At 39.8% G+C, this 23848-nt stretch overlaps 3 protein-coding genes across 4 annotated transcripts in view; 2 read left to right on the top strand and 1 right to left on the bottom strand.

Moving 5' to 3' along the window:
• The first annotated feature begins 189 nt into the window (after positions 1-189).
• The window catches only part of ggt1a (gamma-glutamyltransferase 1a), a 31219-nt gene continuing 7560 nt past the window's right edge, over positions 190-23848 (top strand). The window contains exon 1 of the mRNA XM_067521317.1: positions 190-517. The gene's annotated coding sequence lies outside the window, so the exon portion shown is untranslated. The remainder of the gene's footprint in view (positions 518-23848) is intronic.
• ggt5a (gamma-glutamyltransferase 5a) lies at positions 546-9524 on the top strand. Of its 2 annotated transcripts, none has more exons than XM_067521319.1 (12): positions 546-1483; positions 1883-2010; positions 2109-2204; positions 3224-3410; positions 3508-3668; positions 3886-4032; positions 4313-4443; positions 6710-6891; positions 7021-7112; positions 7567-7673; positions 7826-7936; positions 8024-9524. In XM_067521319.1, exons 1-12 carry the CDS (start codon positions 1317-1319, stop codon positions 8168-8170), a joined length of 1656 nt encoding a protein of 551 aa, XP_067377420.1. In that variant the 5' UTR covers positions 546-1316; the 3' UTR covers positions 8171-9524. The 2 variants fall into 2 exon arrangements, with proteins under 2 accessions (XP_067377420.1, XP_067377419.1); XM_067521318.1 differs by having other exon boundaries at positions 548-1483; positions 6707-6891.
• On the bottom strand, positions 9526-23029 carry lrrc75ba (leucine rich repeat containing 75Ba). Its single transcript, XM_067521321.1, has 4 exons — positions 22167-23029; positions 19198-19326; positions 18379-18491; positions 9526-11824 (listed from the first exon to the last, which is right to left on the bottom strand). The coding sequence occupies exons 1-4, from the start codon at positions 22446-22448 to the stop codon at positions 11218-11220; spliced, it is 1131 nt and encodes a 376-aa protein (XP_067377422.1). The 5' UTR covers positions 22449-23029; the 3' UTR covers positions 9526-11217.

Below are 23848 nucleotides of genomic sequence, written 5' to 3'. Positions count from 1 at the left end.
TCTCCGACCTGTGACCCCAGGGGCCCCACAGTCATTGTGTTTACTCATTTGATTATTTAATTATTTGTACTTTAATTTAGTGGGTAATATTTAGACGATTTCCCTCCATGGGAAACCTGCTTGCAGATTTGGTGAACTTTATAGCCAACATTTAGCATTTAACAGAACCAAAGCCTCAAAAATAAGAAAAATGATAATTTAACTGTATTGTTAGTTTCATTTAGATTACCAGGAGATATTTTAGTTGAGTGAGGTGTAGTGAGGTCTATAGTATTTTTTTGCGGGGATATTGGTTTCACTTGGTTACAGCAAACTATAGTATCTAGTGGACAAACAGAAGAAAACAATAATCTGGTGCCAGTACTCTTGCGCAAGAGAAGTTTTATTCATGCATCTTGTCCTTGTTCTGATTTTTTGTGTTTTTGGTTTGTTTTTTTAGGACTCAAGTCAGCCTTTGGACATCTCCAACTAGTTGTTAAGATTGGTTGGAGTTAAACAAGACAAAACACGGAGCTGGGTAAGTGTGAATATTTTTTTTTATTTTAATTACATCATTCAGCTTGTTGACAGAGATTATGTTTTTAGTTATATTTGTTTTCCTGATGAAGAGTCCTGATGTGCCAAATGGTGCTGATGTCTGTAACATATCACTGAAGCAAATGTATAGAGACACTATAAAGACCAGAGACACTCGCCTGTACTTGATAATTCTGGTGAAGCTGGTTTATGAATATCCTGCTTTGCTGCTGGAGACATAGATACAGCAACATTACATCAGTAGCATGAACAGCTGTTGTTAGAGCTAGAATATCTTTGTGAGAGGCCCTGACTGGTCTGTAAGCATTTGTTCAACATTTACTGTATGTAATTGAACAACTTAGGCAATTCATCAACTTGTGTTTGACACAGGGTATTTTATTCTTCAGGGTATGTTATATTTCTTAATGCTTTTTGAAACTTAAACTAAGATTTTAACCACCACTGGAAATAGTGGAGTATTGTTGTTAACTATTGCATGAGTCCAGTAAAATTGAACGCAAGCACAGCGAGAAAATTAAAACACAGAAAGGCCACAGCCGACAGACGGATTCGAACCGGGGACCTTCTAGCTGTGAGGCAGCAGCGCTATCGGTCCACCACCTTGCTCGCCATATATTTCCTCCTGCCGTCCGAGCGAGAGGTGGAGCCACACTGTCTGCGTCACGCCTCTTGGGAAGGGGCTCTCAACCAATTTAAAAACAGAAGGTAAAGTCGTTGACATGTGTAAAAGTTAAATGAAACTTATATGACCTCTCACTGACTTGGTCCAGTCAGCTATGGCAAGATCAAAGGCGAGGGTGTACACTTGCTGCGCGCTGATGCTTCTCTTGGTCGTTGCCATAATTGTGTGTATTGCTGTTCTTGTGAGGCGCAAGTGTTCCGCTGATACTTTCTCAAACGCTGCAGTGGCCGCAGATTCTAAGAGATGTTCAGAGATTGCACGGTGAGTGGCATTTTTTGTCAGGCTAAATAATTGTTTTCATTGGTCTGTGGTTTAGGAATTACACACACGTTCGCGCGGCCTATTTTAGTTAGCAAGCTTTTTCACTTTTTTTTTTAACTAATCTTAACTTAAAAGCTTTACTAGCTACTTTTATACCGTTTTGCCTGCAGTTGTAAATCTCTGTACGGCTTACAAACGCACCTTACAAAGCTTATTTTAATTGCAAATTTTAGTAGCGAGGGGACATGCTCCGTTTACTGGAATGAATTTAAAATGTACACAACCTTTCACACACAAGGTCCTTTACATGACGGCGGCTTATGCAAAACGCAAGGACATACCTTGCATTTACATACACGAGAACGCATGGATTCGGTGATGAGTTTGATATTATTTCAGGGACATCCTTCTAAGAGGTGGATCGGCGGTAGATGGCGCCATTGCAGCACTGCTGTGCACCTCTGTTATGAACCCACAAAGTATGGGCATCGGAGGAGGGTCCATATTTACAGTGATGGACAGCTCTGGTAACATTTATTTCTTCATTTATTCAGTGTCTACAGAAGAACTAATGAGTGTTCGGTTGTAGAGACAAGTCATTTGATGATATAATCTCTTTTCAAAGGTAAAGTGAAAATTATCAACTCCAGAGAGACAGTACCCATGAAGTTTAAATCTGACCTGCTCAAGTCATGTCCCAGGACCTTCCAGCTGATTTCAGGTACTGCTCTGACTGATCACATCACCTACACCAGTAGTCATTTCCTGATTCATTTGTAGAGAACAGGTTTTTCTTGCTCTGTCTTTCAAGGTTTCAAGGTCTAAGGTATTAAGTTAATGTGTTCCTGGTTCCTTATCTCTATTGAGAAAGTAAGAACCTAAGTTCCATTAAGATTTTTATACATCAAGTAGATGGAATTCTATAAAACACAACACTTTGTTATTAATTAAACCAGGCACTGATTAGAACTGAAATGGCAATGGATCCATCTATAAAGATATTTAACTGTCTTGTCAATAAAAGCATTTTTTTCATGGAAAATGTTGCTTTTACTGACAATATAATATTTAACTGTAAGAGTCACCGGGCCAATTTTCTTTGCATAAAGTACTCTTTTAGTATGATTAAAATTTCCTTATTAATCCTAACATTATACTGTTAAGTTAGATTTGGTAAGGAACTTTGACTGTGGAAAATAATCTTCAGCTTCTTCCCACTTTTACTCATAATTTATGGTATATTTATGTTTACTTAAGTAATAAGTCAAAATACCAATGGAAATGTTTATATGGCTATAATTTGGAAAACTTTATTTAATACATAAGTATACAAAGTTGAAAGACTGATGATCAGCTCAGCGCTGTCAGGCCTTTCTAACACATGCAAATATCCATGATATAATAAATTTTTGTCATTGTTTTGTTTACGCGTACGATCTAATTGAATACATACTGTAATCCCAAAGTCACAACAGAGGAAGTTGTAAGCTCTGAGCCAAGACCACACATACAGTGGAAAAGCAGTGCTCATACGTATGAATACTGTTGCAACACAGAGTATACTTGTACCTTTAATTCTATTTCAGTTTAGAGTTTAGCCCATAAGACAGATAAACATCACAAAAATGGAAAAACACAAGAAAAAGTACCTAAAAATAAAAAATATAAGCTTGATAGATGTATGCAGTAATCTTGTCCCATGGACATATAACCTACCTAATAACCAATCTTTCCCTTCAGGTAGCCAGTGGATTGGAATCCCTGGGGAAATTCGAGGTTATGAAAAGGCACACAAGCTCTATGGAAAGTTGCCATGGGCCACCCTCTTCCAGCCAACCATCCAGATGGCCAGAGAAGGCTTCCCTTTGCCTCAAGTCCAAGCTCAATACATCCCGTACATTGACACAAATGAGACCCAGGCACTACGGTATGAAAGGCACCCACAGAAACATTACTCCAAAAAATGAACATTTTACACATCAACATTTGACGGGGGTGATTTTCTCATTGTGTTTTTCTTTTAGAAAGTTATATTCAGATAAGAATGGCAACTTGCTGAAGATGGGAGATACAGTGAAGTTTGAGAAACTGGCTGACACATTGGAGATGATTGCAAATCATGGCGCAGATGCTTTCTACACTGGGAAAATAGCAGAGAATTTAATCCGTGACTTACAGGAGGAAGGTATTGACAAGTTCCACGATGTTCTCTTTCTCATCTCCAGCCATTTTCTGCTCTGCCTGCAACAATTATAATTATTATAACCAAAAAATCAACTGCATCTGTAAAGCACTGCAGTGATCACTCACTGTGTCCAGTGTGACCTGTCTAGATCCATTAAAGTCTTGATTATGTTTAGTTTTGCTTAGCAGAACGATTTGTTTCAATGTTTTGTGCTTAGGAGGAACACTCACGATGCAAGACTTGGCATCGTACAGAGTTACAGTGACTGATGCGTGGGTTGTTCCTTTGGGAGAGTACCAAATGTACATCCCCCCGCCTCCTGCAGGAGGCGTCATCCTCAGCCTCATTCTTAACATCATGAAAGGTTCGTGCACAGACTGCAGAGCTGCAGTTCATCTACACTTTCAAATCACATAATATGTGTTTGCCATATTGCTATTCCCATGTGTTAAATGGGAAATTAATATCTTAGCTGGTTGTTTGAATCATTTTCATGAATATGGAGGCCAAATACGAACCCATGTTGGTCAGGTGGAGTGGTGGCGTGATTGTGTGTTTCATTCAACGAAAGGCCCCAGATCCATCCACCAGAAGGATAAACATTTCAAGAAAAGAAAACTGAATTAATGTTTTTTTATTTACAGGATATGATTGGAACTCAGCATCTCTGACAGGTGAACAAAAGACTCTGGCTTATCACCGCTATGTTGAAGCTTTTAAGTTTGCCAATGTGTTAAAGAAACACATCCGAGATCCAGTGTTTGGCTCAGAAGAAGTACGTTTCTCAAGATGCTTTTTTTTAACATTTTTACATACACAGACTATTACTGTATATGTCAGCATTATTTTTAAGCAGCTATGCTCAGCTAATGGCTTTTAATCCATGGGAGAATGGGATGTTGCTTGTTTAAGTAGCAGTCGCTGGTTAATTAGGAGATTAATTGTATGAAACTGTATTTCATTTGATGCTTACACAGTATGTTTTGTGTGAAATATCTGAATCAGCTCAGTAGAACCTAACCTCCTGGTGGAGTAAAAAGCACAATAGTTTTCTCCAAAATGGTATGAAGGGAAAATACTTGTTTATTTTACTGTCAATAACAATCTTGGAACTACTCCGTGTTTAAAACCTCCCTCTAAGTGAACTAGCTCCTCCTTATCAACAAAGTGAGCTATTACACGTTTGTTGTTATGGCCAGGCAGGAATGACATGTCCATGTGATTCAATCCTGATCCTCAAGAACTCCTGCTCTGCTTGTTTTCCAACTATCCCTGTCTTACCTACTGCGTATCTCCTGCATCAGGTGTGTTCAGTCATTCAGATGCTGGAAGATACCATAGATGAGGATGGAGACGGGGGAGACAAAGTGAATTGGTATCTTCCAGCTTCAGATCGACTGAACACATCTGATCCAGGTAATCACCAGTGGGTAGGGCAGGAATAGCTGGGGAAACAAGCAGAGCAGGAGTCCCTGAAAACCAGGTTTGGGAACCAGCTTGTTAGGTTTTACATCAGTCCTCTAAAGGGGGGAAAACTGTTTATACTGTAAAGCAACTTAGAAGATGGATTTAATGTTACATTTGATTAGTTTTTGCCTAATGTAATTGGTCATTGTGCTACTGTAAGCCCATAGCTGATGTTAGTAACACCAAAAACAGTGTTCAACAAAGAGCTGGAGCTGAGGATTTCTAGACAGATCCAAATTCTTTGGCAAGAGAAAAATATGTGACCCTTTGGAATTATTGATCTACTGTTTCATTGTTCCCAAAGTGTGATCTGTTCTTCATCTAAGAAGCAAATCAAACAAAGTGTGCTTAAGCTAAAAACACACAAGGAAATATAATCTTCCCCATCAATACATCCACTAAACATCTAAAGTGCTGGTGGGAAAAGGAAGTATAGTAAGTATTTAATAACTTGAGCCTCCTTTGGCAACTCAGGGCTCTGACTGGCGGGTCCAAAAGGCTGATTTATTTGTTTTTTTTCTAATTAAAGCTAATCGAGAAGAATTATTTTCATGTTTAGGGTCATTGTCCTGCTGCACCACCTCGCATCTACAGGGCTTAAGATGGTGTAAAGCCACATTTAATTTGTATTATACGAAATACTTTTACTCCTACTGTATATGGTGGTGTTCTGCCCAGATAATTCCATCTTAATTTCAACAGGTTGAAAAATGTTTTACCTGTAGAAGTTGCAGGTGTCAAGGTGGTCTTTGGTAAACTTCCTTCAGGGTGTCCTGCCATGGACACTATGTCCATGTTCAATGTTTCACATGGACTCATGATCAACAATGTAGAAAAGTTTTAGTGATTTCTTCAAGTTAAGTTACTCTAAGGTAATTTTTTACCTCACTGAGCATACCACAATGTGCCTTCACACACATCTTGGCTTGGATGTCCACTTCTAGAGTCACAGAATTAAATCATCATCATTTCTAAACCATTTATCTGGCTATGAACTGGATGTGTCTAAGAATGTCTATTGTCGTTGAGATCCATCTTTATGTAAAACAACAACTTTTTTTTTTGATGTTCCTCTTAGAACTCTTGTTTGAGAGGCACGATTCACATCTTTTCCTGAAAATAGCCAACAGAAAAGTATTTTCAATAAATCAGAGGAATCCACATTTCATTTTATTGACAGGACTTCTTGATTACTATATCTTAAAGTAGCCTGAATTGTTTAATGGCTGTGTTCAATTAACAGATAAAAGATTTTAATTTGTGTTTTCGGCTATTGTTTGTTAAGCTTAAGATCATTTTGTTTGTCCATACTTGTAATATGGATGGTGATTAGGTCACATTTCATAATTAATGCAGAAAAACAGGTAATTCTCAATTGTTCACATACTTGCTCTGTCTCAAATTTCATACTAGTAACTGTAACATAGGCCTAGTAATTCTGAAAAAGGTAAGGTTAAATGGTTGATATGAACATTTTAGAGGCAGACTGACAGGCTCAACATTCATCGCAGGAGTTCATAACTTAACCTTTGAATTTGTGTTTTTGTGATGTTATGTGTTTCTTCTCTCAGAAGGCAAGAAAATTCACAGATGACAGCTTTGCCAACCACATACGGAGCCTGATCAGCAGCAACAAGGCTCATGATCCTCAGTATTACAACATCACCCCGTATCTGGACAACATGGGCACCACTCATGTGTCTGTGCTGGCTGAGGATGGATCTGCTGTGTCTGTCACCAGCACCATCAACCACATGTCAGTCTCTGAGAAATGATGCTCCACAGTGAGAAATCAACCATCAAAATGTTACTTTCTGTTTGAAGCACAAAGGAGATATTATCATAGTGTCAGAGATCCAGTTAATTTAATGTTTTGTCTTCACAGTTTTGGCTCTAAGGTATTCTCTCAGAGCACTGGAATAATCCTTAACAACGAGCTGTCGGACTTCTGTGGCAGAGTTGAAAACATCTATCCTGGTAATCAGCATGATTTGCTGCTTTCATTTTACAATCTGCAAATGCTGTAGATCTGTGATCATTGCTATAAGTCTCACTTATGTTGCACTGCCAAGCTTTGTACCAGGAGTTCAAACACAGGCGCTTTAACATCCCAAAGTTACTAACATACTGTGCAGTTATTGTATTTATTTATTTTGTAACTCGTGAAATGTCCAAATCTGTTTAGTGTCAAAGGGAAACCTATTGAATGGGAACCATAACAATGAGGAAGTCAACCAATCTTAAAAGAACACAAGAGTTAAATTTACCTTGAACAAAGACAAACGTCAGGACTGAATAGACGCCCTTCAACCTCTGATGCGTTCATTATCAATCCTGGCATTCAATTCATTTTTCTCTTGTTCTTCTTGCATTGATGGGTCTGAATTGTACCCGTCTCTCCTGTCAGTCAAAGCTTTTGTTGTTTTCTCAGGGGAGCAACCTCCCTCCTCCATGTCCCCTGCCTTGCTGAAGTCTCAGTCGAAGATGCTGGTGATTGGATCAACTGGTGGGAGCATGATCACAACTGGGATCGCCTCGGTACGCGTCTGTAGCAAACACAATAAGTGCCCATAAGATAAATTGCCAGAGACTTACGCTTCTCACTGTTGTGTCTGTCTACACGACCACATTCATAAGCCTTTGTGTAATCATCATCACTTTCCCATTATTGCACTGTTTCTCTCTTCCAGGCAATCATGAATCACCTTTGGTTTGGAAAGAGCCTTAAGGATGCAATTGCTGCTCCAGTTGTATTTGTTGATGCTCAAAATGCACTGAAGTTTGAACCAAAATTTGATAAGGTGATACATTTAATTCATTTATCTGATAAAGGGATGCACCGTACCGTTTTTGTTTCCCCTGAGTCTCCTCTCCTCTTTTCTCTTAAGAATGTAATCGAGGCTCTTAAAGCTTTGGGGCACAAAGAAGAAACAGCTACATATTTCTACAACGTGGTGAATGCTGTGGAGAAAGAGGATGGCTGTATCTGTGCAGTGTCTGATGCCAGGAAACAGGGTGAAGCTGCTGGTTACTGAGGCCAAGTGTCAGTGACATTGGTATGCAGCATGCCATGAAGGTTATAGAGACTTTCTTGCTGCCATAAAGCCACAAAAGCTGCAACAGATGGTGTTTTTCCTGCCGAAAAATTATCGCACAAGGCACTGAATTACAGTTTTCTACAGCTGAACACTCACAGTTACAGTACATGTAGTAGTTAAACACATGGCCAGGATAGAATGACTACCATAATATATCACCTCTAATAAATATGCTGTTTATTCAACTTACAGTGAAAGGAATTTGCATACGATTTGTAATTTTCAAATTAAAATATGTTCCCTTTTTACATGCTTTATGAACTTAAACAAATTCACTCTGAAAACATCTATAAAAATCATTGTGGTAAGTTGTATTTCATAATGAAAATTTCCCACAACCCACATTTCTGAATATTATAGGTGCTTCTTATCACAATTTGGCTAAAAGCTTTTTTAGGTTTTTGAAATATTACTTGAATAATTTTTAATAAAACATGAATGTTGTCATTATTAAAACTGTACTTGCAACACAAGACATTCTTCAGAGTATAGACGTTTAGCATCACACAGAATATAAACGTATATATTAAAATAATTTGAAGTTTTATTTTATTCATATTATTGCACCACAGTGACCTTTGGCCAACTGCTCAGTCTTTTTAACCCCAACTCACTGCTATTGAAATCTTATTTTTTCATTTTTGTGCTCTAGCATGCAGCACCTGAATCTAAATAATAACACCAGTAATAGTAACTCATACAAACAGAAAGGCAGTTACCTGGTAGGACGTTTATGAAGAAATGCGATGCACTGAAATGGCTGTATGACATATTCTCAATACACACAAGAAATACAAGAATCTATTGTTATTTTTGTTTAATTTCAGCAGAAATAAATCAATCCTGAAGGGAAAAGGTCAGATCATAACATCCCGGTGGTGTTTTCGAGGTTGGGCACTGTTGCCCTGTCACATGATATTTGGACCTCCGGGGGGGTGTGGCACTCACACTGTGCCCTGACCTTATAGGAGGCACCTGTTGCAAATGCCACATTACCATGTCTGGCAGCAGTAACAAAAGGTTGCCAGGAGGGGATCATGGGTAGGGCCTCATGCGATGACCAACTTGGCGAACAGTGGCGGCTCAGCCATTTCTCTGACAGCACCCAGCGGCACAGATGACTCCAACAGTCAATCCCAAACAGCACAGCCGGGGCTGTTTTCTTTTATTGCCCCATTTGCACACTAATCTGCATAAATAAACCCTGGTGGATTTTGTGAGAAGCTGCTTGTGACCCAGATGTTGCAGCAGTTAAACACACGCTTTTTAAAATAAAACACATCAAATCTCAGTGTGGATCGATTTTTTTTTATTATTGGCAGTCAGTGTTTGGCATGAGACGAATACGTACAGGCTACAACAAGGAAGAGTTTGACGTTGACACACAAAACATAAACTACAAACTAAGTGGACAGCGCTCTCTATCACTCGGATTAAACGCTGGACATAAAAGTGTCCGCTCTGACTGCTAATCACATTTAACAAACAATTTTCTGCTTTATTGTGTAATCCAATCAGTTTCCAGTTTACAGCAGGAGGTCACTGCGCTTAGTTTTATAGTCATTAGAGTCATTATTATAATTACAGAGTCGGACAGAAGACTCAACACCAAAACAATAACACAAATAATTACAGCAATAATTAGACATTTTACTGTTACAAACACACACAGTATAACACACATTTAAACATTTATTATATATATGATGATGTTTTTAATGATCTTTCTATCAATCATGAGCCATTTGACCAGCATTTTACCATTTTAATTTCAGCCATGTAAACAACTCTAGCTTTAAAGAGCGTACACAGAGCACATGCCACAGAGAAACTGAAATATAAAAATAATGGTGCTTTAAAGTGCATTGCAGTGTTTCGGTCACTCTAACCTCATTATGTGCTACGGCAGACAATAACCAATAGATAACAGTCATGGCTGTGTCTCATGACAAACACAGGTCCGCAGAATTTCAATAATTGTAAATAGCAACATACAGTGTATCTGCAGAGACAACTGGCAGTAGAAAGGGCAGTTTGGGCACAGCTCTGATTCAGTGGTCCATGTTTATAGTTATCTGTAGTGTCATACGTGTAACACAGCGCCATAATAACAAAGAGGTGAATATCAGCAGTTAGGCATGTACAAAATCAAATCAGTGTGAGCTATCCATGGTTGGGTCTTACCTGTTATCTTCTAAGATTGCTTTGTTCACCACCAGTGCACAAAAATAGCCCGTGGAATCACAACAGAGCCATGTTTTGTATCCTCATTTACATCTACACATGGGCTGCATGGGTATTCACAAGTTGACATTTTGAAAGGGGGGGAAAACGCAAAAAGTCTTGACCTAGCAGTTTTGCCGGCATCACGTGACGGGTCGTCGGCTGTATAGTCTGTTGAACTTGTGTCATAGCTTTTGTTGAGAGATTAACAGATAACACACAATGTGGAGCTAGGCCCTGCCTGTCAGAGAGAGTCTCAGTCCTACTACTGAACCCAAAGGGGACCCACTGTTTCCAAACTAACTCGAGTTCCACTTCAGCTACCGCCGGGTTTGCTGCTCCTCCATCCAGCCAACTGATTTAAATCTCCTTGGGATTGGCTCCTCAGCTGCCACTATCACACACAGAGACAGATAGAGAGGGAGAGAAGGAGAGAGGGAGAGAGAGAGAGCACCGGTTCATTAACTCTTCCAGCCCCCCTCCAATGAAACCGCACCTTGTTCCCAAGAGCACCATCCACCAACACAGTAAGTCCGCTGTTGTGACTGTCACTATCTTGTGTGGGTTAACTCAGAGATGGTTAGGGATAGCTTAGCAGCTGTGTCGTGACAAGAAGTTCACAATGTGGGCACTGGTCTCTCTCGTGCCTCGGAAAGGTGACTGAGCTCGTGGTGTGAGGGCGAGAGGGCGAAGGAAGTAAAGGAGTGCTGTGGGACGACATTTCAACCACAGTCGAAAGAGCCTCTCGGGAAAATAGCACATCACCTCTCACAGTAGTGAAGGGTGAAGTTTTTGGAGAGCTGCTTCTCCCCTAAACCCCACGGCTCTAGTTCAAATTTATTCCCTACATCATCCTCGTCCTCCTCCACATCCTCGTCCTCCTCCTCTTCCTCCTCATAGTGACTGGGCTCCTCGATAGAAATTTCCAGGTGGTAGCTGTAGGGCTGACCCTCTGTGTACTCGTAGATGGTTGGTAGACTGCTCTTCAGGCTACAGCGGCGACGCAGTGCGACCAGTAGTGGCTGAGGCATGGTGAAAATATCCACATTGTTGCCCAGGTCGATCCAGGCCAGGCTGGAGAACTTCCGGGGGTCTTTCAGCATCTCTGTGAGGTCTTTGAGGATAGCCAGTGTGAGGCGGTTACCATTGAGAGCCAAGGTGTTGAGTTTGGGCAGCAAAGCCAGAATGGGCAGTAGGATTCTCAGGTTCTCATCCTGCAGTTCGGTGAAGCTGATGTCTACAGCCACCACACTGTCTCTGTTGCTTTGGAGGTAGAAGGCGACTTGACGGATGTCGCGAGAGGAGAGAGGGATGCCGGACAAGTCGACGGTGTCACTGGAAAGCTTTTTCTGTAGGGTTGTTTTAAGACTGTTGGGAAACATGAAGGAAAAGATAGATAGATTAGATCTTGATTCGTTGAGAGGAAAACACAGATCAATTTAGGTTTTTAAGTGATGGATGACTGGTACTTTGAATGATCACACTATCTGTGACTTGGCAACAAGGCCCTGGTTTTATGTTTTGTTTCCTGTGTTGTATAAAGGAGGGGGTGATTGGGCCGGCTTGGAGCGGAAGGCTGACAGAGAGACTCCAGAATGGGGATTTACTAGTGTAAACAGAAGAGCCAGAACATCCGAGAGCCAGCAGCTTGAGCTTAAAGCTCCGAGGGCTGGGAGCACAGATCTCCTTATAGCACACAACCAGAATAGTTCACCAATGATGCATTTTTAAAAAAAGATAAAACTTAAGATGATTGGCTTCCATATTTTTTAAAACAGTTAGGTAGTTAGTAAAATGTGACAGATTTCAGTGAATTTGGATTATAACTGGGCCAATAAGAGAGTTAGGAAACTGTAACTGCTAAATGTTATTTGTAGCACTCCTAATAAGGATACAAAATATATGCATACATAATGTGCTAGCACCACAGTTGTACAATCTATTAAATGTGTAACAACAAGCAGTCCAAAATGATTTGTCTGCACTTTAAAATACAATAAAAGACGAGCAGGTAACATTTTATAATAAAGGTAGAAAACATGCTTTACTAACGCATGACTCATTATGACTGACTACATGAGGAGGATGTTTCATAAATGTCTGATGCTTGTCATTAAAAAATCATTAAGTCATGGTATCATGTAATTAGTTAACACTTAATGCATCATCAGTTAAGAAGTGTTAAGACAGTACTCATACTTCATCAGTTGTAGCTCAGTTACTCAGAAAAGCACATTTCAGAGTGTAGCAGGAGTGTGGGGCATTAATAAGAGGAATGTGATTTTGATTTGTCAACATTACAAGAGATTGTCTTGGGCTCAGGCTTCTGGCTGATGCAACACGGAACATGACTGTGTCTGTCTGCTAGTTTGGTAAAAACATCTTCATATTTCTATAAAAACAGGGTTGTTCGGCTTTCAGAGGGGCTGATTTGCTAAGCTCTTTTCTATGTGACTGAATTTCTGCAAATTTTGAATCATTAAAATAACTTTATGACGTAAATGGGAACTGACATTGTTAATTAATGATCCATCAGCAATCACATAAAGTCACAGTGACTTGTATCATTTATTAATATGAGCAACAGGAACCTATGATATATGCTGCATTCAATTATCACTATTCAAACTTCAGCTAAGCATCTCTGAAGCATATGGTTCTTTTTTTTTTTTTATAAAAGAGCACTCGTTTATTAGCGTATATTTCAATGCAGAGTAAAACATTGAAACACGCTCCATTATGATAATAATCCATTTAGAGGGAAGGTGGAAAAGTGGTTTTGTGTGTTTGACACACCGTATTGAGGTAATTTATAAAATGAATGTCAGTCACTGAAGAGAGCTTTATCTGAGGAATATACTGTGTGAGATATCTGTGTTTTGTTGAACTCAGTCGAAGCATAAAATCTGAAAAACCTTGAGGCTTTTAAAATGATAATGTGTAAGATGGATTCGAAAATCCACTGATGAAGCCAGGCTAAAGGGGAGTATACCCAGTTTTTGAACACAGAATCTATGGGATAAAGACATTTGTCAAGGCTGCTGTGTTCATCAAAGTCTTGTAAACCACAGTCCTTCCCTTCTCTATTGTCTGGCCCTGGCAGCCTTTTGTATGACAGAAATCTCATCTTCACCAGAGGCACAAAAGTCCTAATGGCTGCACCCTGGATGAGGCTTCCCTGTAGGTGTGAATGGGTTTTGAGATCACACAACTCCCTACTTTTCAGACAGACTCATCCCTTTGAGCTCAGAAGGTACGAAAAATAGATGTCTGAGCCGTCCTCTCTGGAAGCTTCTTTCATTCCTTCTCCAGATTAATCCGACTAGAAAACAAGAGTGCCACTGATAACGTTGAGACGACTGCTTTGTCTTGTCTGTACATCCACAAGATCACGGACTACATCACTAAATAGATGTCCAAAGCAGCAAAGAGAAAACACTATCCTTTCCTGCACAATAATAGTGCTTACTGAAGTACAAGCACAATCAAGTAATCTAATAATCCATTACATAATACAGTCTCTTTGAATTTACATTGTATAATGGAGGCATCTATTAAGTACCCCCCCTTTAATATTGTGATGGCAAAGTGCAACTCTTGTGTCCTTGTGTGGCTCATCAGTTTTAGTATATCAGTGATTTAATATAATGAGGCAGCATTCAAATTCAGTCAGTGCAAATCTAATAAGTCTTGATATTCATGTCATGAGGGTTAGCTGATGCTAACTGAGATGAGGTGAACTGTTATCTAAAAAATAAGGACATTTTTGAAAATTGTTATAATGCATTAGTTAACAGGTGGGTGGATAATAGATAACAGCCGTCATAAAAATCATGACAATTTCATTTCAACTTTAAATAGCCCAAGTGTTTTCTAGGAGTTCACTTGCCATAAAGTTTGTTAATTTATGATAAAGCTTTGCTCACCTTCAATAAACAATAAAGACAGTTCCATTGACACAAAAATATACTTCTACCGTCTTTTTTTTTCCGAGCAGAGAGCAGCTGTAACAAGGCAAAGCTATTTCCCTCTAGGATAAATAGTCTTTTGCCTCTTGAATCTTGATTTGAAGCCCTATATCTTTTTGTGTGGTTGATGTTTCGATCAAAAACTGGACCTGAGGAGCACATCGGACTGGTTTCCATATGTCATTCTGTAGTTTATTGGCACAACACTTGAAGCCGAACAATCAGTGAAAATGGAGGCTGCTACGGGAAAAAAATTAATGCATATTACTGAATCTGAACACACGTGAAAAACTGAATGTGGTCAATGGAGATAAGACAGTGGCAGAGCACAATGGATGGTAGTGTCGGTTAGTTAGGTGTCCAAGAAAAAACTATTATGAGGTCAAGTAAGGCTGATGGAGCAGGAAGACAGTGATGTGAGAAATTAGGAGAAAAAAAGTCACAAAAACACACACATACACATACACACACACACACACACACACACACACACAATCAAATCAAATCAAATCAAAATACCCTCAAGGTGGAAGCACCTCAGAAGCATTTCTGGGTCACTGCCTCCATCAAGAATACTGACTAGCCAAGCTCTTTAATTAAATGTGAATTACAAAAAAATAATTTCTAGCAAAACCCAAGTAAACTAGTTAGATAGCTTAACAGGATTAGTAAGATTCAGGAATTAATTCAATGTGGCATTTCAATCAGAAATGTGTGTATAGTATATAGAGGGACTGTTGTGCAGTGCTAATACTGGATAATGAAGGGATGAATAACTCTGTGGCATTAAATAGGACTTAGCTGGTTCTGTTTCCACTGAGCGCAGAGAAACCTCACACTGGTGAAACTGTTGCATTTTTGGATAGATGAGATCAGTTTGCCTGCAGCTCAATAAAGATGGGAGTTAAGGGGGGGGGGGGGGGGTAAAATCCTCTTTAAATGAGATTTATGACCTAGCCTACTTTTGTTAATGTGGACATTTAAAACCTTAATTGAAAAAGGAATAGATCTACACTGAGTAAGACTGTTAATCGTTTGTTTTGCAGTTAGATGAGAAGATTAATACAACTGTCATGTCTGTGTATGAAGTATGAAACAGCCAGAAGATGGTTGGCTGAGTACTATGAAAATATTATTATTATTATATTATTATTCATAGTTTAAATATTCCACCTACTAAGTCATCTAAAGACCACAAATTCCCAGTTTATGTCTGGTTTGTTGTGTATATATAAACAAAATAGAAAAAAGGTTAAGATGTGGTTCTACAAGTCAAGAAATAGTCAGGTGGGTTATCTAGGCAATATCTTAAGCAGCTTCATGACATACTCACTTGGAACAATTTTCAATTAACAGATGCATATTGTCAAAAAGTAATTTGTGGACCATCATGCCTTCTTAATGCGTTTAAAACCATCAATTGCATTACAGTGTCACTCTACAGCAAACTCTCCTGACCTTAAAGTTGCTTGAAGTGGAATCATGAAAATCATCAAACCAATTCTGTGATCAAACTGGCTCACATGAGGGCTGCCCCAGGAAAGAAGGACCAAGAGTTACATCTGCTGTAGAGGATGAGTTCATTAAAGTTACCAGCCTCAGAAATCGTCATTTAACGGCACCTCAGTCCACATCAATGCTTCAGAGACAACAAGAAGCAGAAACATCTCAACTTTAACTGTTTAGAAGGAGACTAGGTGAATCAGGCCTGTGTGGTCATATTGCTAAATGCAGTTTTATGGTGCTTTTCTTTCTTATCTTTACCCAAAGCACTTTACACTGCCTCTCATTCACCCAATCACATACACTCACACACACACCAATGGGGTAGCTGATATGCTACTGGCAGCAACTAACTTGGGTCTCATTGTCTCGCCTAAGGACACTTGGACATGTGACAGGAGGAGCCAGGAATTGTACCGATATCTACCTCCTGAGCCACAGTCACCCCTACCGCAAAGAAACTGATGCAAACTTGCTGTGGAGTCCACACTGAGGGAGACCAATGAGAAGAAACATTAAGAATGGACGTTAGACCAGTGGAAATCAGTACTTTGGTTTGTTTGTTCTGAATTAGAGACAGTTTGGGATGAGTTTGATTGCAGAGTGATGGTAAAGCAACAAATGAGTGCTCGGAATATATGGAAACTTCTGCAAAACTCCTTGGAGAGGACTCCAGGTGACGACCTCATTAAGTTGGCTGAGAAAACGCCAGGAGTGTTAAACACATGTCCAAAAGAATAGAAGCAAAGCAAACAATGTGTCTAACCTTTAGACTTGTTCTGTTCTTTTACAATCAACACATTTAATAAATATCCACTACATAATTTAGTAACCAATTAAATTAACATAAATTTACATTGTATAATGAACCTGTCTATCGAGTATTCCCTCTTTAACACTTAGGAAGCGAAGTGTATCTCTTCATGTGTCTCCATGTGTGGCTCATCAGTCTCAGTATATCAGTAATTTAAAATAATGAGGCAGCATTTGAATCAATCTTATGATTTAATAATATAAATATTCATATCTAAAGGGTTAGCTGATGTTAGTGGAAATCAAGGAAACCATTACAATGCATGTGTTAGCAAGTGCTTGATGATAATAACCAGTGTCATAAAAAAAGTGTTTTCCAGGTCCTACCTATGATATCTTTGTGACAGTATAACGTTAGAGCATGTAGATGATTAGCAAAACTTAGCATTAATACTGAAAACTAACTCTAACTAACAACTCATTTACTCCAAGTGATCCTTGAAACCCACTGGACCACAATGTAACACAATACACTCCAACTTGAGCCGTGCTGTTTATGGTAAAATAAAACAACAAATGGAAAACTAACTCCAAGCTCAATTAATGTTTGAGTCAAAATTTCAATTATTACATTTATAAAAGTGCCAGAGCAGAACAATTCCAGACATCGAGTCTGTAAGGTGAATTTCCTGCTTACTGTCAGCAGCAGACTGTACCCATCTCATCTCTTTGTAGCATCGACAGGTATTTGTTCATGAACACAACGGCATGCAAAGCTGTCGGCGCTCACAGCAGCTGCTGTATAAATATTCTGTTTTAGGACTGGATTTTTGTTTTAATGATTCATGCTGCTCCTGCTGTCTCAGCCAATGTCAGTCTGTCTCTGTGTCTGCAGGTCTATGAAGCCCACAACATGACTAAGTAAAAAACAAAAAGCAGCTTCAGCTATCGGAATTTAGCAATCAAATGTATGTGCACAATTTTAGAGTTGCTGTCAGTCTCAGTTAAATCCAGTGTCTTTCTTCTTCTGGACTGAATTAAACATCCACGAGCACAACAAAGCTCTGCTCTTGCAGCTCCACAGTCAAGTATCAGCTTCTGCCAGATCCCTGTGAATATGCCTTCACTTTTCCACAGATTCTATGTTTTGATTCCTCTGACTGATTCATAATTAGATGGCCCTTAGATTATTTCTGTCTCCAGAAAATGAATGTATTATTTGAAGCATCAATCCAGCTGTAGAATAGACAATTAAATGAGAAGGAACTATGATAGCCTGTTCATAAATACGATTACCACACAATACCCAGGCACACAAAAAAACTATTTGTACACAGGCTAATTTTCTATTCATCATTTGCACATCAAAGGTAATTCACTCTTTTATCAAGATGAGTACAATTAGATTTTAATATAACCCTCCTAGCCTTTCTTCAGCAACCAAATGGACAAATATGTTGCTAGGCCACTTTTGTAGAGAGAAAGGTAGTGGCAACACACATTCAAAGTACGGACCTGATTGCTTAAAGAAAGAGATGACAGACAAGTGTGGTTATCATGGAGTTCCCATCAGGTCAGCCAGCAGCCAGCTCTGCCCTAGTTCAATGTCAGCTACAAGCTCTACTGCTAGAGCCGAAACTTGTTCTCTGCGCCACTGCAGATTTATTAGAGACTGAATGTCTGGACAGAAGGGCTTACCAGGCCTGGGATTTCCGTCTGGACATGCTCTGCCTCAGCCACTTTGAGTGTGGGGTCAGGTGGTAGATCAGCTGTCTGCAAATCTTATCAGAAGACTTTATGGTGTCTGCATCCTGTAGAGCAGAGCAGAAAGCTTGTTCATAATGGCACAGAGAACAAAGAACCAAACAGAGGTGCAAAAAATAAATAAAAAAATCATTGTTTTAATTTATTATTTCACATTCTAGCCTTAGACTCTGCAAACTTTCTTTCATTTTCTAAAATTTACCACCTGGGAAGATAAAATAAAAAAGGCTCTATTATTTGTGATGCCTTGAGCTACTCCTGAACGAGACAAAATTTAGCTGCCTTGGTGGAGCAAGAAAATCTAATCACATGCAGTGTGCATCAGTGGGAGAAAAACACAGGAAGTGCACAGAAGAGAGGCAAGATTCAACACAGTCAGTGATAAAATCAGTTTAACATAAAAAGGAATTCAATGTTCACTTATGACTTGTAATTTAGCAGATAATTAAACCAGATTTAGTTATGAGATCTCAAGATCAAGACAAATTCAAAAAACTGCACTGAAGACCTTGTGTACACGTGTCAGCAGAATTTCTTTCAGCCTATCTCTGGAAATGTAAGTCGATGACATTTTCAGATTGGATTTTTCGTTGATCTTGAGAACTCATTACTTAACACAAGGAAACTATCAAGGGAATGGTTTTAGGAGAATGGTTTCTGTTGCAGAATACTAACTCGAAGCTTACTTTTTCGGGGTTTGTATGTACCACAGTGTATGAGTGTTGTGAGAATGAGAACAACGTGAAAGCAGACCTTCTTAGGACATTGCATCTCCCGAGCAAGGCTGAGCAGCAGCTCGTGTGAGATTGGGTCCACAAGATTGAGAAAGGCAGCGTTTTTATACAAGATGTCATTGAGTGAGGTGCCTTCCAAACCCAGATCCTACCAAAACAGAAAACAATTAGAGGAGTCACAATCACAGCAAGATGAAATCTTAAAAACATCACACAATAATTCTAATGAAACATTGAGATTTTGGATCTCACTAAAAAAACATTGCATTAGGGATAAGAAGTGGACCTTCTTATGTGTATAAAAAGTAAAATAATGACAATTACTGTATATCAGTGCAAAAGTTTTCATACTTCTTGGTAAATTAGCTTTCTGATAAAGGAATATTTATACTAGCTGAATTTGCATTAAATATTATGTTGATGAAAAAAATTTGTTTTTTCGCAATATAAAAATAAGGGAATGAAAACGTTTCCACCTAACTGAATCAAAACAAAACATATCACATACTGCATGCAAAAAACAACACCACTCGTCACACAGCCTAATCCAATCTGCAATCCTGACATCCAATTTCAGAGTTTTTTATGATAATTTTTCTGCCATTGTAAGAACTACACATTTGCTACTTCCTGGAATAAGAAAAAAACTTAACCAAAATCTAGGTATTTTTCCTGGTTTGGCCTTTTTTTCCTGCTCAATAAAACAAGGCAGTGGCACTTAAAAATGTTAAGATTCTGAGTTAATGGGATTTACAAACTTGCAGCACATAAATACATCATCTCCAAAGAGGTCAAAATGGACAGCTGTCATGCTGGATTACTCATAAATATGACAGATCTATAAGCGTCTGCAGTAAAGTAAAATCAAACCATGTAAAAAAGGTGATTTCAGATGACCTTTTGAGTGTGATGAGACAAGCAACAGTCAGCACTGCAGCTGTGTGTACTGAACTGTACATTCTGCCTGCACGTCCATCCTCAAGGTCTTGATGAGCCAAACTACGATGACAAACACTTATGCAGCACATGCAGCTTTAATGAGAGGAACAAGCCTTGCAGACATACAATATTCACACACCTGTGTGCACACACAATTTTAATTCTCTCAAACACAATCTGCATTGATTGTAATAGACAGTTTGCGTAGGAGGCTTGCAGCTCCACATTACTGGCTCCCCTTTTAACAAGGGCACCAGTAAACACAGACTCCATCCTAGGCATCAGAGAAGCTGCTAGAGGCCTTCTGAGAAAACAGGTATAAAAATATCTCCCATCTGATTTCAGATACTATCAATTGTCATGTGCAAGTGCGGCATAAAGCCACAAATCTTTCTCATGTCGGCAGCAAAGCTCAGATCTTTTTCATATCAGAAGCCAAGCTCGCTGTTACACACCAATTAACTGTGCCACGAACTCCTATCAAATTCGGAAAACAGAATCTTTCAGATATGTGGCTGCTTGCGAAAAGACAAGTAAAGATAAAGTTAGACTTATTTAATGAAAGCGCAGCTCATTTAGAGGAAGCGAGCCCATGTCCCCTGTGATGTGGCTGTCATGGAGCGTGGGCTAGCCAGTTTATCTCCTCTGCTTCATTAAGGAGGTTCCATTCTCATGTCAAACCTTCAGAGTAATTAATGCTGGATTGGCGGACAGCTAAAAGACAGAGGAGGGCCTGAGGGCAAGCAAACAAATGAGATCACTAATCTTCAGCAAACATATTCTTTTACATATGTTAATGCTTTGTAGCAGATGATAAATCCCTTTAAAACCCTTGGCTTAAGCTCCAACACCATTTAGCCAGTGCAGAGGAGCTGGACTGACATAATCTAGGTCACAACTTCAATACTGGCTGTCAGGCCTAAGTGAAAAGTGCATTAAAAGCAAAACAAGAAATGTTGATTCTTTTCAGAAAACAATAAAAACAAGAGTGCTTTTTACTTGATGACAGCTCATTTTTTTATTTGATCATGTTGGTTTTAAAGATCCTCAACATCTAAAGTGGCTAGAAAACGTCATAGAAAGTACAATCACTTTATCAGAATAGCCACATATGAGACCGTTTCACTTGTCTACACCAGCGTACACAACCAGGTATATAAATACAACAGCAAAGGCAGTGATCTACATTTTCATTTCTGTGACCTTCTTTTTGAAGAAGGTCACTTTTTTTTTTCCCCTTTTGGGGAAAAATAATATTTGTGGCACATAGGTCACCAGGGCTTACATTATTTCAGCTGGAGTGCAGGCCATTACACAGAAAGAGAAACATTAGGAGAGGAGAGCACCGGAGGGGGCAGGTTGCTCTAATGGGAGCTTTAGCACAGCCTAAGGAGAGGTGAGACCACAGTGGGGCAAACAAGGACAGACATTGGGGAGGATGGTCGAGTAGGGATTGGGCTTTGTTTGCGTGTGATGGAAATATCTCCTCCAAAGACAATGAAACACAGACAATGACACACAGCATGCAGTTTAACTATTTTGTCATTTATGGTGCAGGTTATGTCTTTAATTCAAATGTCAACACTGAGCATGTTTGCTCACAGTGATACTGCGTACTGTGGTGAGTCACATGCTGTCTGCCACTATAACAGTGTCACAGGTACCCTGCTCCACGAGTGGCCTACTTTTTAAACAAATGCTTCCGGAGGAAGTGGCCTAAGCAACATTAGAAAGAGTGCACACTCATCACATGTCAGGAAGAAAGGAGAGGTGGGAGGGGGTCGGGGGTCAGGGGTCAGAGGTTATAACAGAGTTATGGTGCAGAGCAGAGTCTGCAGGAGGGGAGCGACGCACCAAATGGACACGGAGAACACATCAAACTGCATTCACACACGCACGAGCAGCTTCGTGTTGCTCTCCATCTGTTGCTTTGGGATGTGTTGAGGTGTCTATGGCTGCATCGACATCAAAAGCAATAGCGCACATACTGTGTGTAAACAGGTCTGACCTTACCGTGCTCGGGCAGAGCTGCGTTCAGGTTTTTCTTACCTTTCTCAGTAATTTAAGCACGGCGGTTGCCTGCTCTATCCTGCGGTCACGGAGCAGTTTCTGTATCTCTTTGATCCACGCCACTCGCCTCATGTACGGGCTGTGGTTGGTCCTTCGCAGCATCCCAGGCAGTTTGTCTGATTTCAGCATCATTGCAAACAGAAAATCCCCGCCACCCCGACTGCCCCTCTCGCCCTCTCCACTACTATCCAGAAGCTTGCGTCGCTTTTTGCAGAAATTCTCATTATCCAGGCTGCTCTGTCTGCTCAGTCTGGAACCCATGTTAGTATTTTGTTCTGCAGATGCAAGCGGCGATTAGGTTGCACATCAGACGCTATTACAAAAAGGACAAAACCATGACTAGCCCCAGTTTTTCTGCCAGCAGATGCTTCTCATTACAAGGTAGAAAACAGCGGCGCTGCGTTGCTGCCAGGCGGTCAGCAGACTGAGGATCCGGTTCAGACCCAGACTTTATTGCTCGGCAGTCTAATCTATCACCATTATGTCGTGCCCCCGTCACAGATTGGTATTCGGATTCTTTTCACCAAGTGCCTGGCTCGGCTGCTTCATCCTCCGGCCGTCTCTGCCTTACGCTGCTGTTTAGGTTTGTGCAACGTGGAGCGTCCGACCAATCCCAGCATCTGGTGTCTGCTGCGCGTCTCTCCTCCCAGGCTGGAAATTTCCCCCTCCGTGTAGTTACAAGCTAGAGAACAAGAATGAAGGATGTTAGTGTTGTTGTTTTTTAATGTCGCAGGCAACTATGAGACCAATGCGCTGGGATATAAGAAATTATATGTTATTAAAGTTTTTAGTTTGTCTTTCAGTCTTGATGCTGTGCAGATGATTTGTCCTTCAGAGAAACTTAAATTTGGACTTTTGTTCAACCCAGTTGCTCAAATGAGTGTTTTGCAACTGGCTCCATAAAATATTTTACATTGTGTTGCCACTAAGCCACAACAGGAGCTGTCATATCTTATTTGCATCTATCACAACTCCACAACTGTCAGTTTTTGAAGAACATCCATGTCCCGTTGTCCATTTCAGTCAACTGGAGTTTGATGGGGAACCCAGAGGCACATTCAGCTGGGAGACAGCTCTCAAATAAGATGTAGAGAACCCACACTACAGGAAATTCAATATTGCTGTTAGGAGAAATGTAGCTGTTCACATATTGCACGGAATTTGATGTTATGAAACGAGGCTTGTTCTGAGCAGGCTGCAAGACTTTGATCCCGCATTGACCTAATTTTCACGTTTATGCTTGTTTATTGCAGAAGGCAAAGTTCTCTGCTTTCTAATAAACATTTCCTCTGGTTGCATTACGCTCTCCCAAGACCAAGGCTGCTGCACATTTTCCTAGAGGTTGTAATTATTACTGACTGGTGGCCTTAATTTAATGCATCATCCTCATGTTGCTAATCTGTTTTGTCACAGATTTGAGTCTTCAAGCAGTGTCCATGAGACCATTCATTTTTACAACACGTGTAAAAGAAAATTGAGTTTGAAATCTCTATAAAGGAGAAAATATCTTCATGTTTTCACCCATCCACACCACACTGAACCTTAAAGCACATTTATTTTTGGCTTAAAAGTAAGCTGCTGAAACTTCAACTTATAATTGCAGCCCTCAAACAGCCTGTACAGCACCTATCATTAAAGGTCTGCAGCCACCATGAAAAAAA

Source organism: Channa argus, chromosome 11 (assembly GCF_033026475.1).
Source record: "Channa argus isolate prfri chromosome 11, Channa argus male v1.0, whole genome shotgun sequence".
Lineage (NCBI taxonomy): Eukaryota > Metazoa > Chordata > Actinopteri > Anabantiformes > Channidae > Channa > Channa argus.
The sequence above is the reverse complement of the archived record's forward strand: the minus strand, read 5'-3'. Positions and strand labels throughout refer to the sequence as shown.

What these genes read in the sequence shown, in the direction of transcription:
- ggt5a (XM_067521318.1), top strand. Translation starts at nt 1,317, where the DNA reads ATGGCAAGATCAAAGGCGAGGGTGTACACTTGCTGCGCGCTGATGCTT. An exon ending in GACCTTCCAGCTGATTTCAG is followed by an intron (nt 2,205 to 3,223) that starts GTACTGCTCTGA and finishes CTTTCCCTTCAG; the next exon opens with GTAGCCAGTGGATTGGAATC. An exon ending in AATGAGACCCAGGCACTACG is followed by an intron (nt 3,411 to 3,507) that starts GTATGAAAGGCA and finishes TTTTTCTTTTAG; the next exon opens with AAAGTTATATTCAGATAAGA.
- lrrc75ba (XM_067521321.1), bottom strand. Translation starts at nt 22,448, where the DNA reads ATGGGTTCCAGACTGAGCAGACAGAGCAGCCTGGATAATGAGAATTTC. An exon ending in TGCTTAAATTACTGAGAAAG is followed by an intron (nt 19,327 to 22,166) that starts GTAAGAAAAACC and finishes CTGTTTTGGTAG; the next exon opens with GATCTGGGTTTGGAAGGCAC. An exon ending in AGATGCAATGTCCTAAGAAG is followed by an intron (nt 18,492 to 19,197) that starts GTCTGCTTTCAC and finishes TCTGCTCTACAG; the next exon opens with GATGCAGACACCATAAAGTC.